Genomic DNA, 15,014 nt, shown 5'->3' on the forward strand with positions numbered 1-15,014 from the left:
TATACACTGCCTCTTATCACAATTCCTGTGTATGAGGGCAACATATTGCTCCTTGAATTACACAATTTACTTATGTGCCATCAAGTTGGTGTTGACTCTTAGTGACCATATAGATTTTCTCCACGTCACTCTGTCCCCAGCCTGGTCCTACAAGTCTCCTAATGGTTCACCCATTGCTGTTGCAATTACTCCACCCGTTCTGATCATCCTCTTCTTTCTTTCCACTTTTCCCAGCATTAGAGCCTTCTCCAGAGAACTAAGTCTTCACATAATGTGTCCAGAGTATGATAATTTGAGCTTGGTTACTTGTGCTTCAAGAACTCTGGGTTTATGATCTATTTGTTTGTTTTCTTGGCAGTCCATGCTATTCAACACCAAAGTTGAAAAGCATCAATATTTTTCCTATCCTGCTTCTTTAAAGTCCAACTTTTGCTTCCATAGTGTCACAGGGAATATTATGGCTTGTGCTATTCTGATCTTTACAGGTATAGACACATCACAGCATCTAAATATCTTTTCAAAGGCCTTTATGGCTGCTCTACTGAGTGCTAGTGTGCAGCGTATGACTTGATTGCTTGTTCCTTTATTATTGATGGTTGATCCTAAAAGGCAGAAACTATCTACCACTTTGATATCTTCATTGTCAATTTTAAGGCTGGTTGTCATTAGTTTGGTCTTTATATTTAATTTTAGTCCTATTATTTTTCATTGTGCTCTTTGACTTAAACTATTTTATAGGTAAGGAATATTGGAGTGAAATGCTCAGTAAATCAGTGCAGATTTTTTCTTAACCTTCAGTTTACTTGCAGTTTTTGAACTACTGGGAGTCGGAGACCTTTGGAAATCTGTTGCTGAGCACTTAGAGATCTACCAGCAGATCATGAACTACTCTCTACTGGTTCTGTATGTCAATACCCTATTGGTTTAAAGGAACTGCTCTGTATTTATTTTAGTTGTAAAAATGTTCATATAGCCTTCTCACTAATATAACCTTTACTCAGTTCTTTGGGGCAGGGCATGCTTGAAACCAGGGAACTAGCCAGTCCCGAGCCCAATTTTTAATGCAAATTAAATTCACATGTAAGCATTCATGATTGATAGCTATACTCTGAACACATCTAGCAATTTTCCAGTTCCTGTTATTGCAGGATGGCTTCCTGAGATTTGAATGTTCACTTCCTGTAGTATTCTAAATTTTGGAATGATAGAGAATAGGTTTCGTGACCTTCCACATGACATCCTTTTGGCACATGAAGAGTACTAATACCTCCCCCCCAATTATCTAAGCACCTGTAAGAGCCAATAAACTTCTATGTCACACAGTAGCCAAGCAGTCATATTTAGGAAGTTTACAAGTGTGGACTGGATAGTGATCACCCCTTAAAGTTCTTCTTGTGTCCATTAGACCACACTCAAGAGAGATAGTTGAAGAAGACAGAGGAAGGTTAGGCAGAAAGCCAAGGGTGTTTTAGGAGGCGATGTTGTTAATTATGAAAATCCCACATATAACCTATTCTTTCCAAGGCATATACTACAGCATTGCATTACTTCTTCTCCAAGTCAAGAGTCCATTAGTGGAAGTTGTCAATGCTAAAGCAAAGATGCTTAGGCAACGAAGGTGGAGATTAGGATTCAATCTGGTTCCCACTTAGCTATTTATGAACAGGAGTTTGTCAAACCATTCTGGTACAGCTGTGAACACACACAACAGGCACAACAAAAGAAATGTTGCTATGTCTAAAACCATGTAAAACCCGAAGGCATTAAAATTTATTAAATGATGCAATAACTGAATTCTTTATTTACAATAGCATTATTTAACATCAAATAAGCAAATAGCATCAGCAAAGCAATATTAACTTGCATAAATGTATTTAAAATTTCTCTGAATATATCTACCTTTGCATAAACTGCTCACACTAGAAATACAAACATCAATGCAGGTGAACAAAGTGATGTTCAGAGTTAACTCAGTCTTGAAAATAAATCACAACCTGAAAACACTGTAAGCTTTCTCCTGAAGAACCATAGTTTATATATTGCTTAGTTTTACCCTTGTATAATCTTTTCATATACACACACTCATACACATCTCAGATGTAACTTCATGAGGAACTGTACAAATAAAACTCACAAATGACCAAAAGGAAAAAAAGTCAATGTTTGAAGTAATGTGTCCATCATCTCTATTCAACGACTGAAAGCTAAGTGATGATGCGCTTATTCCAAAATTGTACACAATTCACTATACAAATATAATACATCAGACAGCTATGTAGGAATATACAAGACTTAAAAACAGATCTAAGGCATTATGCTAGATTTTAGCATTTTGAGGTTCTTGCACATAGCTTTACCTGTAGTAAGAAACTGAAAAGATTTTGTTTTAGTCTACAAAGAAACACCAGGGAGAAAAATCTAATTAAAAACCAAAGCCACTACAGTAATTTTCTTTTGTGCAGAGAATGCTTTTGCTCTTAGGCAGCAATACTACCATACAAATACTAGAAAACTTTAAAGTCACACCAACAATTAATGGCTTAAATTGCATTTCAAAACTGATTGTGTATCTTTGGGTTTTGCAAGTAGAGCTGAACCATCTTTTCATGTGTTAAGCCCATATGAACTCTGTTTTTTTAAAAATACAGATTAAAAATGCTTTGTATAAATGGCAAAAAGCATTGTTTAGTTAATACAGACCAATAGAAAGACTGAGGGGGAGGGGCAATCTTTTAAGTTTGAGAAACGTTTGAAATAACTAGGGAAATGTTGAACAAGATGTTTTATTATCACCTTACCTGGACTTGGCGGAATGGTTCTTTGCCCTGTAGAATTATCTGTATATTTTTCTAACTTAATACATCTTAATTTTTCACATTTTTTTGTATGAGAACACTGATGTTCCAACATAAATCCAATTACTACCTTTAGCAACTTTATTTACTGAATAAGAAATACTGATTATAAAAAAATTAAAACAACTGACCTGGCATCATTACTCTTGTACTTAGTGTGAATATTATACTCAGAAAATGCTTAAACCCACTGCCTTTAATTAATTTAAATGAAAGGAAAAATCAATGATTCCCTGGACATTTCTGATAATACAAACACTCCATTTTATACTCAGTTAAAAGTATCAATAGATGGTGCTAATATACTTTGAATTGGGTCTTATTTAAAATAATTTATTTGCCTGCTAATCTACTGAAGCATGATTGAAAAATAATCTATTTCAAAGCTATTTTTATCATCCAATTTAGAATGGTATAATCCCTTTAATCTTCAGATAATGCACGTGTATATGTGTGTATGTATGTGTGTGTGCGTGTATATATATATATATATATATATATATATATATATACACACACACACACATACATACGCGTGTATGTATGTGTGTGTGTGTATATATATATTCATATTCTCTCAATAATATGGAGCTCAGGGCTGACATTTTTTGTTTTCACCAGATGGCTCAGGTGTTTGAATAGCTACTTTGAGTCTGGTGACTAGTGAGAAGTACAGTTTTCCCCTCTAAGGAATAGGAAAGCCACTCAATGGGAAACAGATGATTTGAAATGCATTCTATATATTCCATAACATGTTCTTTTCAGCACTCTATGAAAGTCAATTTCTTTGTATATTTTAACTCTCATTGCATGCAAACACCAGGTTTCATGATAACAAGCTGTCTATTTCCAAGGACATGAATATTGACAGAGAAAATATAAAATGCTTTGCATTTTAAGTAACATCTAAAATTTGAGTTACAGGTACGAAAGTGTAGAGGGGAACAGAAGGAGGTCGAAAACAATCAGTTTCCTGATATTTCAAGTCCTCAAAAACTGATGTCAGCTTATACTAAAAGATACTCAGACCACAGCTGGTAAGAGTATAACCACCTTCAGCAGTGGTCTGCTGAACAACAGTTTTGCTAAGTTTATTACGAAAGAATATAAACATACAAAAAAGTCAAGAATTGGCTCCTACAGTGGCTGCATATAAGGTTAGATAAATGACTTATGAGCAGAATCGCATTTAGAAAAAGAAGTCTCAAGCTTACAAATTAGGTCTAATCAAGGCATTGTAATCCTTTACAAAACACATTTTTGTCCCCAGGAGACACACACAGTTATGAAGATATCTAATTTAATACTGAAGTACCTCATTTGGAAATCAACTCCACAACATGTATACCTCACAAAATTATACAATTAAAACACTAAAATCTTCAACTTAAATTATTGCTTGTTTACATAGAAACTGTTTTGTATGTACCTTACAAAACTTCCTCAAAGTCCACACTGCTTCAAAATAATTGAACACATGATGGTTAATTCTGTAGTGATATCTGCTATAGCTTAAGTCATTGTTTTCCCTACATATGGAGATGGGAAAATAGAAAAATTGTTTAAATCAGATGCCTTTGGCTCTGATATCATGCCTCAATCCTGCCACTTCCATCACCAAGAAATGCACCCTTATTTAAAGAAATTATTCAGCAACTAATTTACCTGCAACCTAGAGCTTAGGTAACAGATCTAGGACTATGATTGGGTTACACTTTTCTCTATCAGAAAGTCCAAGTGAAGGCAGGAGAACAGGGGTGCTAAGATTAGTTAACTTTAAGGAAGCTGAAATCAACATGGGAACTTAAATTATGTGACTGACTCATGATTTTATCCCAAAGTTGTTAAAAAAGCTTTAGAAAGCCCTCTCACAGGATGTTTTAGCCCACTTAAAAATTTAAACCTATTCAAATGGATTTAGATCTATTCAAAACTAAGTTTGTTTTATAGAACAGCATATCTAGCCACTAGATTAGATATCTATTCTCCACATTTTATCAACCATCACTCTGGAAGTCATAATTTGGTCTACTCCCTACGTCACAGAGTGAACGTTCTAATACAAACCATTGATTTCCAGATGAAACTAAATCCTTTGCACCTGACTGTGTAGCTAAGGAAAACAAAGAAAACATATAAAAATCTAAAACTAAAACAGAACAGAATGAGAGCATGGTTGGTTTTCCTTAAATACATACATTTAAATACATTCAATCTGACACGGTTTATGAAAACTGGCTATCAACATTTACTTTGCAGGAGAGATCTAAGTTGCACTAAGGTGAATGCAGTGAACAGGCTGAGCAATTGTCTGTACGCTAGCTTCAGACTGTCAAAGAAGAGACTGCTCTTCCACCAAGAAAGGTTTGATGCCACTCAATAATGGCACTGTTCTGATTGCAGCACTAAATTCTCATTTCTGCAGCAGAAGTGCTGGCAGAAAAGTTGGGGCAAATCAGACATACGCAGCTCTTCAGACTGGCAAGTAGTTCAGAATGGGGAGCCCAATCAGTTGAAGATACAGACAATCTTCAGGGTCAGCAATATTTCTGTAAGACCAAAGAAAGCAAGCAACATTCATAAAAAAAAACTTAAGTAAGCCTATGCTTTTATCTTTTGCTAACTTCAAATCATTAGAACAAAAATGAGAGCTCTCAGGCTAACATAAGACATAGTAAGAAACAATCTGCAAGAAAATTAAACCCCATCAATTCATGACTGAATAAATGAATGAATGAAAATCTAGAAGCATAAAACGAATACTAAAATCAACAAACAATGAAATGTTTGATGTAAAAGATGCATCCTTACAGTCCTACAAAAGACCTGGCATTCTCTAGGACCCATCAGTAAAAGTGTATCATCTGATGGGACCCAGAATGTGTCTTCTCTTGCAAAATCGACTGGCTGCAATCCTGCCAGCCTATAAGAATGCCTTGAAGACCTGGTTCTTCCTCCAGACACTAGGCCAGGTTGACATATGAGCTGGTATAAGGTGAATGTCACGTTTGATCACAACATGTATTTTTTTATAATTGCTGCTTTTGTACTGTGATTTTTTTTTAACTTATCAACTACCAAAGTCACTGTGTGAGTGAGTGGCAGTATAAATTGAATGAATAAATAAATGATGAAATAAGTAAGTAACGATTATCAAAACGTTGAACAGGGGGCAAGCTGAATTTCCAAGGAACTGCATTTCATAGCCTGGGGGTCATGTAGGAGAGCTCCCTCTCCTAGATGCCACTGAAATTGGCTCTCCAGCAGATCTTAACAATCAGAAAGGTTTTTAACAGGACATGCAGTCCTTCAGATAGTCAGCCCTAAGACATTTAGGACTTCAGCACATATATGTATCAAACTTTTGAGCATGTACCGTCTCCTACTTGCAAACTTTCATGTTGCGAACTTCCACCAATACAAACTATATGGACATGGAAGTCAGAAACGGAAGTCGGGCTGGAAGTTGGAACTGGAAGTCGGGAGAAGGTGGGAAAGGGCTAGCTTGCACTGCACTGCAAATTAACCTTTTCCCTTCCTCGTTTACATTGGAGGTTTGCATGGAGTTGGAGTTCCCAGAAAGGATGAGTTTACACAGCGCACTCCGTTGCTGGGTGAGGCAGGAGGGGGGCAGTGGCAAAGGACAGGGGGCGGAGGTCTCCTACCTTGCCCAGCAACAGAGTGTGCCATGCCCTACCAGCTCATCTTACACCCAAGGAGCCACCACTGCCCCTCCTGCCTCACCCGGCAACAGAGTGCACCGTACTCCAATGGCTCGTCCTTCGCTTCCCTCTCCTCCGCTACCACCCCCTCTCCTGCCTCACCTGGCGATGCATTGGCAGCAGAAGACAGGGGTCCTCTGCCCAGGCCACTGCCCTGCCTCCTGCCCCCGCTCTTTTTTTACTTTTTACTTGGTTGGACTTATGAACAAAACAGACTTATGAACAGCCTCTTGGAATGTAACCTGTTTGTAAGTAGGGGACTGTCTGTATCAGAAGTCTGATTTACTTATACATATATCAAACTACTTCAATAACAGTCCAAGATTGTTTTCCTCCAGGAAACAGTTGAACTTAATTTAAAATGGGTGGACAACTTCACATTTCAGGACTGTATCAGTTCATAAGCGCCTTTTTAGCTCTCTCCGAACATGACTATTGAAAATGGCTAGCAGTGTCCAACCATTTTTAATGGAAATTTCATAAATTTCTGGCATAATATCATTTAACTCCCCCACCCCAAAATCACACCATTAACCATTTTGCATAGCAACTCCTTCCACTATGGCCCTTAGACCATCACCAAACTTAAGTGAAGCCCTAGGTCATCAAAAGGTTACCCATCCTAATTTAGCTAGTGTCACAGTTGGAATATTAATTACTTCATACCCGTGATGCATCTCCCTCCTGCTTTATCATGTCCATTCCAGGTAGCTGGTTTGGAAAAAGATTGCCTCCTCTCATAGCAGGATCATTAACCTAAGAAAGGACAATGTTTTAACTCAGTCACAGAAACAGAAGACTTAACAAACAACAACTAATCTCACTCATATCCCTTTTGTTTAATAAAAGAACCCTCCACTAATAGGTGAGCAGTCTATTTTAGTATCATGCCTATCTTGTACTATTTTCTCTTTCCTACAGCCCATTATTATTATACTGCAAGTTTTGCCTACTTATTTTGAGTTTGCTGTTATGAAAGGGGAGACAGCAAAAAGAGGTAGATGGAAAAGATGGAAAATGAGTAATGAATAAAATGAATGGAAAAATGAATGAAAGAATGCTTTATTATAACTGACTCCCAATATGTTTCAAGGAGATACAACTTTGTCAGGGGCTTGAAGAAAAATGATATGCTTACAATACACTAAATGTATACAAGCATGACTAAAAATGCATATTATACCTATTAAATAAGTTAAACAAAGGGAGCAAACTGGAATTATCACAAACACTTGGCCTTTTGGAGTAGAGCAGTGTAGAAACATCAGTAATAAATAAATAAATAAATAAAGCTGAAAAATCATTAATTTAACTATAATTTATAAACATAGAATGACATTAAAGTTACACAGTTTAAGATGGCAGTTTGATTAAAAAAAAAAAAACAACAGAGCCAGATTATCTAATACAGTACTTCTAGCTACAGGGGTATGGAAGGAGGCTGACTCAAATCTCTTATTTTGCTACAAAACTGTGTTTTCTTAGTCTCAACTTGCATTTCAGTAAACTAGTCTAACATACCTAAGCCAACTGTCCCCATACCCATAAGTGCCTTCCAATGTCTTAGAGTACAATACCCTAAAACCTCAACCAGCACGGGCATTATGTGGAGCTGGCATCTGATTGGAGAAAGGGGCTACATATCACCTTTTGTTCTCTACTTGTCGTCTTGCCTCTCACTCTCTTTTTTCTTTCTGACATCATCTTCTCTAATTCCCAAACAGAAGGCTGGCAGGAAAAGAGCAGGTAGCTCTTCCCGGAAATTATTATTTGGGCCTAGGACTACAGACTTTGGGTTGCAGGTTGCCAACCTATGACTTGGATATAGTGGTAAGTATTTGGAAATTCGACTATACTGCACACATATAAAAAGAATGAGCCATTACTGAAGCCCATACTTTTTAATATAATCAGTATGATTTATAATACAACATTAGCAAAATATTTTGATGTTAAAAAAATCATTCTATTTTTAAGTATGCCAGGCTGAGATTCTCACCTGCTCAGGACCCATGGAGGGCAACCCTGATGTAGGCACAGAGGTTGCAGAGGTCATGCTGATCTGCCCTGTCATCTGGTTCATGTTGTTCAACCCGCCACTGTTGGCCACCATGGATACATTGATGTTCATGTTGTTATTGTACATGCTGGTATTTGCTTGTTGCCCAAAGTGTGGTGGAGATTGTTGTGAAAACATGCTGCAGGATAAAGTACAATGGCCATGTCAGAATCAGAAAGACCCATTTACAAGCTATCTAGGCTTCAAATATTCCTGAACTCTTCAAAGAATCAGCTGTACACTTGTATGCACATAAGGATCACTTCCAATAACAAGAACCTGATCTATGCTTTTGGTTTAACCAGATTCTCTTTATCTCTTACTAGGTCAGATGAAGCTCTGAACACATTATAGCCAGAGCAAGATTACAGATAGTTATAAAGGCTCCCCACTGTAAGGTAGTTGGTGAATGGAGTGCACGAAGAGGTTATGTGACAGTAATCCAAACCAGGAGGTTATAAAATGCAGCCAAAATGCATTCTGAATCCTGAAATGTACCTATTTCCACCGATATTTCCTTGTCCCCATCCATTTATCTCTGTAGAGGACTGATAGGCAGGATTGGCCTGAGACTGCTGTATCAAAGGACTCTGGGTATGAGCCATTCTTGGGGACATCAGGGGACTCTGTGGAGTGGTAGCTCCGGTGAAGCCTGGATCAGGCTGCTGATTTATTCCTAGAAAAGATAACAGGAACTTCAATCATGTTTGCAGGACGATTAGAACTACATGCTGTAATACAAAATTTCCTTCATTATGGATTCCACAGTGAAATCTACTTGAAGAGGCTTCACTGGACAAGAACAAAGCTTTCAATTGTTCCTTATTGTTGCTTTCCTATCACATATGCTGCAGACCTTGCTTCTTACTGTTTTAATTTGCCCTTATCATGATCAATAGCATGCAGTGACATCTGCTGGAGACATTTATTTGACTATATTCAAGAAGAGTGTTCCAAAAAGAAACCCCACTCTTCCAGGCGTTGATGCCTATATATTATACAAAAAATAGACTGAAAAAACAGGCAACATCCAAGCAATCTCATTAAATAAGTAAAAATGACAGTACAGTATGACAAAAACAGGGTGTTAATACCCAATACTGAACACCTTGAACAACATGTAAAAAAACCCGCTTCAAAATCATGGATACTTTTAGGGTTGACATTTGACAGAAATCATTTGGGGTAAAAGTCTACCCTCTTATTTTGATTTTAACTTAGGGACTTCATAATAAAAACACTTTTTCTGTTGTTTTTACTGAGATATAAAGTTCAGGCAATATAAAATTTGTGCAAATAGATAATTAAATAGAATTTTAAAAAGGCAGGATTGCAAGCTGAATACCTCCTTGCCCTCCTCATTCCACAATTATTTTCCACATTCTCAGTGAGCTAGATTAGTCCAAAGTAGAAACTGAAAACTGATAGGCAGTAAAGTATGATGAAAAATTGAAAGATGACCAATACCATAGTTTGGAGGAAATGGAAACTGCTGGGTGTTTGCCTGGGGAATCCGTGGGTTGCTCATTGTTGCTGGTATACCCCCAGAGGCCACCATACTTGGTGTCATATTCATACTCTGGCCACGCATCATCAGAGTTCGCTGTTGAACTTGGTGCATCTGTCTATGCCTCAGGTGTTGGCTTAGTATCTCTCTCTGTCTCTGGGCTAGCATCTGTGAATTAATATTTCCCTACAGGGAAAGCAAAATGTTTATCAATGTAAGTGACTGGTAAATCATTTCAGAGTCTGATTTGCCACACACCAGATGAGTGTTTTGTTTCTGGAAATGAACACAGAATTGGCTCATACTGCAGATTATTTACACATCTAGTTAACCACTGTAAATTCTGTAAATTTTGCACCATTCTTGTTCCATTCCTTCCACTTAAAGATTCTGGGTACTGAAACTGTGAGTTTTAGCATATAAAGCATATCTTCTACCACTAAAAAATGTCCATTTTAGGAGACCAATTTCCAAATTGACAAGCTCATTAGAGGTCTTGTTCATTCATATTCATGCATACATACACAGAGAGATTTATAAACACACATACATGCAAATGCAGAACACATACATTATATATTTTGCTGATATGCAAATAAAACAAATCACTGATTCATATAAATATTCAAATTAAGACTAGCTCTCAAACTGTTGCTTGAAAACTAATTCTAAAAAGAGCTCTCCAAGGAAATCAGTTCTATCTTATATCATACAGAAATGTATTGGTTAAAAAGGCAGAGGTGTGTCTGTATATGCAAATATTTCCTAGTATTTCTGTTTGTTTGTTTTTTCCTATTAAGATAGGCTGTGGATTCACTGAACTATTCCATGGAAAGGATTGTTTAAAGTTATTTCAGGAAATGTTTTTCACATGGTTTGTATTACAATTGGTTCTAATTATGTTTTAGGGATGTGCAAAGTATTTTGAAGCAAACATTTTAGAATTCAAAACATCCTGCCTTGGCAAAGTGGCCATTTCAGGTGTGAAATGGACTGCTTTAAACATCTGGGGAGTGTTGCATGTTTGAAACAGAATGTCTCATGCTCAGAACAGAGCTGTTTTAAGCTATGGAAGACTTCCAAAACACTCAAAACAGCCCATTTTGCATTAGAAATGGCTGCTTAGCAATCAAATTTTGTTTAGAACATTCTATGTTCCAAACAATGTGCTCCAAATTTTTAATTATTAAATTAAAAAAAAAATTGCACCCCAGAACTACACTCTTTCATAGAGTCACTACTTAAGCTGGCCCTGAATTTAAGGTATACTCTTTTAAAGAAGGGTGATTAAACTTCCAATTTTCTTCTCTACAGAGAACTGTAATGTTTCTGAAGGGGACTTTGGGGGAAAAAAGCTGAATTAATGACTTCATACAGTGCTAGAACATATGTTGCAGTTGCATAAATTATGAAACATAGAGTACAAATTCTATAGAAGAGAAAAATTGGCAGTACCTGTTCCCTCACCTGTGTAGGTACTCCAGGTCTCAGAGATAGGTTCATACTGGAAACATTGCCAATCTGATTTATCAATGGCTGGCGATTCTAAGTAAACAACAACAAAAAAACATACATATACAAACACAATAGGAAAAAGGAATGGATTTTATGAAAGTGCTGCTTTGATAAAACCATGATTATATTTTTTACACAGGTCAATCTGAATAGCTACTTGCATCAACAGTACCCAGGGGCAGACATGTAAAAACCCAGGAAAAAAAATGTTGTAAAAATGGATTTTGCCATTTTGAGGGAAAGAATTATTCTTTTGTTCTGGAGACTGTTTTTAAATTCAAGCACATGCTCTGATATAATATCTTACAAACTTATCTATAGAAATACTTCTGGGTATTTCAAGAAAACAAAGTGATATATGCCCTATAGTTTGCAAGATTAAACAGTTTACAACATTAAGCAATTATCAAAAGCATCACTTTAGATCTGAGGAAGTATAAAAGAACTCAGTAGTCTGGATGAAACTAAATAGTATCAGAAAGTTTACAGGTATGTTCACATTTATTTCATATATAAAGTGAAGTATTTCGGAAGCCATTTACAATCATGGTGCTGGTCAAAGAATTGAAGAAACATAAAAAAAAAAATACCTGCTGTGCTTGAAGCCTATGCTGCAATTGCAATCTCAATTGATTTGGCGGGTTCTGTACTATACCAGCAGGCCTCAGACCAGGCCTAGGCTGCATCCGTAGTGCTGCATAACCTGGCCGCTGTGCCATTGGGTGAAAGTTTGGGTCCTGCATTGGTGTATAATTGCCTTGGGCCATTTGAGCCTGAGATGCATACTGTTGTGTGAAAACTGGTGCCTTTTGTTCTAGAATGATGTTTGGTTCCTGGTTTGAGAATGATTCTGGATCTACAGCTTGGCTCTGCTAAAGAACAGAAGCAAAGAAATATACATAAATATTTGGAACCTGTATATATGACATCATAGAGAACATGGAGAAGCATAGCTGAGACACCTAAACCCAGTTTGGATTCCGTGACAGCTGTGATAGAACTCTAAGCAGCCTAGGGTTAAAAGTGATACAGATAGATAGGTTAATTCTTTCCCCACAGTTTTCTGTAATGCAGCTTGTCTGACAGTTTATTTTCCATGCTGAAGCCTTTTCTGTCCACTCATAATGTACTTACTTATTAAAATATTTCTGGACAATTTCCCATTAAAAAAAATCTTCTGTTAATATACATTTTAAAAACAATATCACAAAATAAAACAGCCCATACTAGATGAATTACTAGCTGGGAAAAGTCAACATAAAAAGAGAGGTTTTTTTTAAACGAAGAAATGTTTAAAATATGTTAGCATTAGCTTGCTGTTTCAAGAGAACATGGTTACTTCATTGTACAGGTGTCACTTCAGAAAGGACTTGCTTCCATGTCAAGTAGCCAGAAGCCACGGCATACAAAGCAAACCATAATCTATCATTCCCTATATTGTCATTACAATAGCAATCATATTGGAGGACATGAGGCATATTATCAATGCAGCATATTGCCTGATGCAGCACTGTACAGCAGATGAGGAATGGTGTTAAACAAGGAAATTATTTTCATATATTAATTTCAGGAAGTTCAAGTCCATGACATAGAAAGCTTGCATGTACATTTTTAGAAATATCCAATATAGCAATACCTGGCTGACAAGTTCTGGTATCCCAAGAGCTCTATCAATTTCTTCTAGACCATCAAAATTCCTTAGTGCCATATAAAGTTGATCAAGGAGAGTTCCTTCATCGCTTGGAGACTCAGAGGCAGGATGCTGACACATCAAGTCATCTGGAGAGCCTCCAAATGGCTGCCTACAAAGGACATGGCTTGGTGAGCAATTTGAAGGGCAAAAACATTTACTATTAAGACATCCCAAATTAATTGGATGTCACATATATTAGGAGTGTTTTTCAGTTGGGCAAATAATTTGAAACCAAACTCAACCATTCTCACAGGTCTGTCTAGATCCTGCTTAAAATGGCAAAATACTTTTCATCGTGATAGTTCTCTCTCTCTCTCTCTCACACACACACACACAGACTTTTTTTCCTAAGTTTCTCAGCATCAAAACCTGAATGTAATTGTACAGACATTCAGGAACTGAGATGAAAAACTGTTTCCCTTTCCAGTTTTTAATACATGATGGCTGTACCTGCTAAACAGTATCAGTTTGGGATGATGTAAACTGATTTACACCAATACATTCTGTTCATATTTATGACAATGTATTCTATTTTGACAGCTTAATTTTGTAACAAGCTACATGACTTCTAAGAACCTTAATCAGATCATTTAAATCAGAGAACATGAGAGTTTGCTTCTCATTCTTTACATAAACAGTTTATTAGGAGTTCCTGATAACTAAGAAATAATTGAAACTGAGTAATATTTTATCATAAAAGGAGATGAAATCAACTTAGTCCTAAAATAGAGATTAACAAACAGTAAAAGGCAGTTGCTGGTATAATCATATATACAAAATCTTACACATGAAGAAAAAATTAAGTGCTTAACACATTACAGTCATGATACAAAATTCACAGTTCATAAAATACATAAGAAATTGCTGGCATGAAGGAATCACTATTGGTTGTATTCAATGCTGTCCAATGAGCACCAATGACAGAACAGAATTGGGGACATGCGTAAGAAGGAAGGAAGATGACATTCTGTTGTGCAAATGAAAGTCTACTAGAATTATCCCACTGTTATTATGTGTCACTGCCATTATCTGCTTTTTAAAAACCTACTGCCCATTGCTTAATACAAACAGATTATAGTTATAACCTAAATTACACATTCAGCAGCAGATATGAGATACGGAGAAATCTAGGGGCACTTCCAATTGCTCAACGCAGTTGGAAGCTGACCAATGATCAACTCCACTGCTATTAACCTTGACATGCTGAAAACACTATCAGCCAATCTGTTCTTTCAGCTGTGCAATGACAGAATGTAAACTATAACATTCTGTGAGTGCCAATGCATCCAGAGTTTAACTTAATGTTGTATACATTGCTAAATTGCAAATGAACTACCAAACAACCAAGAGATGCAAAACTGTTGAGGCACCACATCTTTGTTTCATACAGTGACTGAACCTCTGTGGATTGAGGGTACAGATTGGCTGGACCCTAACAACTGGAAGGTGAAGTAGGCCAAATTCCCACTAATGAGGAAATGATCTGTCCAAAAGCTCTTCAGAACTTTGGCACTGTAAACAGAAAGACTACTGAGTCTGGAATAAACTGGCTTATCTGCCAAACACAGACCACAATGTGAGACCAGAAAAGGGTGGACTCCATGTGGAAGTGCCCTAGATTTACAAATCAGTAGCGTGAGGATGCATTTGCCTAAATATTTTG

At 36.8% G+C, this 15,014-nt stretch overlaps 1 protein-coding gene across 8 annotated transcripts in view; it reads right to left on the reverse strand.

Annotated features, from left to right (window-relative positions):
- Positions 1-1,741: 1,741 nt before the first annotated feature.
- The window catches only part of NCOA2 (nuclear receptor coactivator 2), a 140,998-nt gene continuing 127,725 nt past the window's right edge, over positions 1,742-15,014 (reverse strand). For 5 of the 8 annotated variants that reach the window (XM_015887868.3, XM_015887867.3, XM_015887866.3 and 2 more), the window contains 8 exons: positions 13,295-13,460; positions 12,249-12,530; positions 11,599-11,688; positions 10,104-10,329; positions 9,135-9,312; positions 8,577-8,775; positions 7,244-7,333; positions 1,742-5,404 (listed from right to left, as the gene is read on the reverse strand). In XM_015887868.3, the coding sequence (XP_015743354.1) occupies positions 5,393-5,404; positions 7,244-7,333; positions 8,577-8,775; positions 9,135-9,312; positions 10,104-10,329; positions 11,599-11,688; positions 12,249-12,530; positions 13,295-13,460 (1,243 nt within the window). In that variant the 3' untranslated portion in view covers positions 1,742-5,392. The remainder of the gene's footprint in view (positions 5,405-7,243; positions 7,334-8,576; positions 8,776-9,134; positions 9,313-10,103; positions 10,330-11,598; positions 11,689-12,248; positions 12,531-13,294; positions 13,461-15,014) is intronic. The other 3 variants (XM_007427034.4, XM_015887870.3, XM_007427030.4) reach the window with 3 other exon arrangements.

This window comes from Python bivittatus, unplaced genomic scaffold, assembly GCF_059951505.1.
Source record: "Python bivittatus isolate LINGU-HERP-01145 unplaced genomic scaffold, Pbiv_v1 ctg000840_np1212, whole genome shotgun sequence".
In the NCBI taxonomy this organism is placed as follows: domain Eukaryota; kingdom Metazoa; phylum Chordata; class Lepidosauria; order Squamata; family Pythonidae; genus Python; species Python bivittatus.